We start from the raw sequence: 2,126 nt of genomic DNA, 5'->3' as shown, positions 1-2,126 counted from the left end.
GGAGGACTATATGGGATGCTAGGGATCAAACCCGGGGCTGTCCCAGGTTGGTCCTAGGTCAGTTTCAGGTTGGTCCCATGTTGGTCCTGGTTTGCTATGTACAAGGCAAATGCCCTACCTGATGTACTATCTTTATGGCCCCAATTCTAAGTTTTCAATACCACCAAGATTAGAGGTTCCTGGGCCTGGAGAGATAGCACAGCTGCGGCGTTTGCCTTGCAAGCAGCCGATCCAGGACCGAAGGTGGTTGGTTCGAATCCCGGTGTCCCACATGGTCCCCCGTGCCTGTCAGGATCTATTTCTGAGCAGACAGCCAGGAGGAACCCCTGAGCACCGCCGGGTGTGGCCCAAAAACCAAAAAAAAAAAAAAAAAAAAAAAAAAAAGATTAGAGAGGTTCCCAAAGGAGGGGTCCAGGGGGATGGCCTAGAAGGGATTAGCAGGGAGGAACTAAAGGGAAGGTCTAGGGAGGGTCTCAAAAGGTTCTTTATAAGATCCAGGGATTTCTCAAAGAGCTGTGACTGCTGAAGGTGAAGGCCAGTGCCAGCTTCCAGAATAGAACTCAAATCTACGGACACATTTTCCTGGGAAAATGCATCATTTGTACCATCATGCGGGCCACCGTAGCAGCACGCCACCTCCTCACCATCCCCAGACCACCTCAGAGCCACTGTCCTACAGTGGTGCAGACTCTACAACAATGATGATGACGGTGTCTACGACCTTGTCATCTGGACACGAGAAGGCAGAACTGCTGGTTCTAGGCTTGGTTATGGCTTTCATCATGGTGTTCTTCCTAGCAAGAAGCTTTGAAGGACCAAAGAGTGTCCTGAAGGGGCATCAGGTCCAAATGGAAGAGGGGATCCCCGCTGAATCAGTACCCATCCCGGGGCCAGATGGATCTTGTCTCATGAAGCTGCCCAGCTCCTGCCATCCCTTCCTGAACATGGTGCTGCTCCTCCTCCAAGTGCTCCTCTTTTGCCTGCTCCTGCTCACTGTAATGATCTACAGATCCTTCTTCACCTTGTCTGTGGCCTTGGTGACTGCCTTGTTGTATTGGCTTTTTGGCAAGAAGAAGGCAAAGGTGGTGGATTCACCACCAATGGACACTGAAATGGTTCGGCCATGACAAGGTCAAGCTCAAGGAGTTTGGCAACGAACCCAGCCTAGAATGCCGGTTGCTACCTCTTATACTTGCTCTACCTGAGGTCTGCATTTGCTCCTAGGCACCCTGGAAGACAGGACCCCTCTCCTGGCATCTCCCCACTTTGGCTCCTGAGCTGCTGTTCTGGAGAGGGGTGCTTATGTGGCCGCCAGCCCTTGATGCTGTTTCTACTGAGCTGAAATCCTTGTTTGGAGATGGAGATGTGGTGGGGCTTCCTCCACCTTCTGCCTTGTTCTGTCCAGACTTCATCCCTTGCTTGCTTTTTGTTTGATAGTTGTTGTGTGGCAAGAGTGGGTTCTTGATGGGTTAATGGTGAAAAAGGATGTGCTCCTTCTGCCAGGATGGAGGGTACTTAAATTGTGACCTGGGGAAATCCAGGAACATTTTTCTCAATAAAGGAGCTCAAATATTCTGACTTGGTCATGAAATTGCATCATGTTTTCTTGGTGGACGGTACTAGTAGTGGTGGGTAGAGGGAGGCTGGGACCAAGGACAGGGTGGTGAGTGAACAAGCATGGGGTGTGTGTGGGAGGGGTTGTATGTGTATATGGGCATTGGTCTGTGCTGCAATTTTAATAGTCATCCCACTTCATGTGTCAGCTAGGATAAACCCATCCGTCTCAAATAGGTGGCTGACCATCAGTACAAAAAGACAAAACCAGAAGCCAGAGATATAGCATAGCAGTAGGGCATTTGCCTTGCTTGCGGAAGGACGGTGGTTCGAATCCCGGCATCACATATGGTCCCCTGAGCCCGCCAGGAGCAATTTCTGAGCATAGAGCCAGGAGTAACCCCTGAGCTACCAGGTGTAACCCAAAAACAAAACAAAAAACAAAACAAAACAAAAAAGACAAAACCAGATGGTTGAAAATCAAACCATTGAATGTTGTGTTGACCAGCCAGCAACTCAGCAGCTGTCTGAGCATCTGTGGCTATGAATTTCAACCCCTGAGACAAAACTGT

General features: G+C 49.8%; 1 protein-coding gene across 1 annotated transcript; it reads left to right on the top strand.

Annotated features, from left to right (window-relative positions):
* The first annotated feature begins 590 nt into the window (after positions 1 to 590).
* LOC126004265 (high affinity copper uptake protein 1-like) lies at positions 591 to 1,127 on the top strand. Its single transcript, XM_049770725.1, has one exon. The coding sequence runs from the start codon at positions 591 to 593 to the stop codon at positions 1,125 to 1,127; it is 537 nt and encodes a 178-aa protein (XP_049626682.1).
* The last annotated feature ends 999 nt before the right edge of the window (positions 1,128 to 2,126 follow it).

This window comes from Suncus etruscus, chromosome 3, assembly GCF_024139225.1.
Source record: "Suncus etruscus isolate mSunEtr1 chromosome 3, mSunEtr1.pri.cur, whole genome shotgun sequence".
In the NCBI taxonomy this organism is placed as follows: domain Eukaryota; kingdom Metazoa; phylum Chordata; class Mammalia; order Eulipotyphla; family Soricidae; genus Suncus; species Suncus etruscus.
This window is presented reverse-complemented; position numbering and strand designations above follow the sequence as displayed.

Excerpts from the sequence above, each read along its gene's own strand:
- LOC126004265 (XM_049770725.1), top strand. The coding sequence starts at position 591 with ATGCATCATTTGTACCATCATGCGGGCCACCGTAGCAGCACGCCACCT.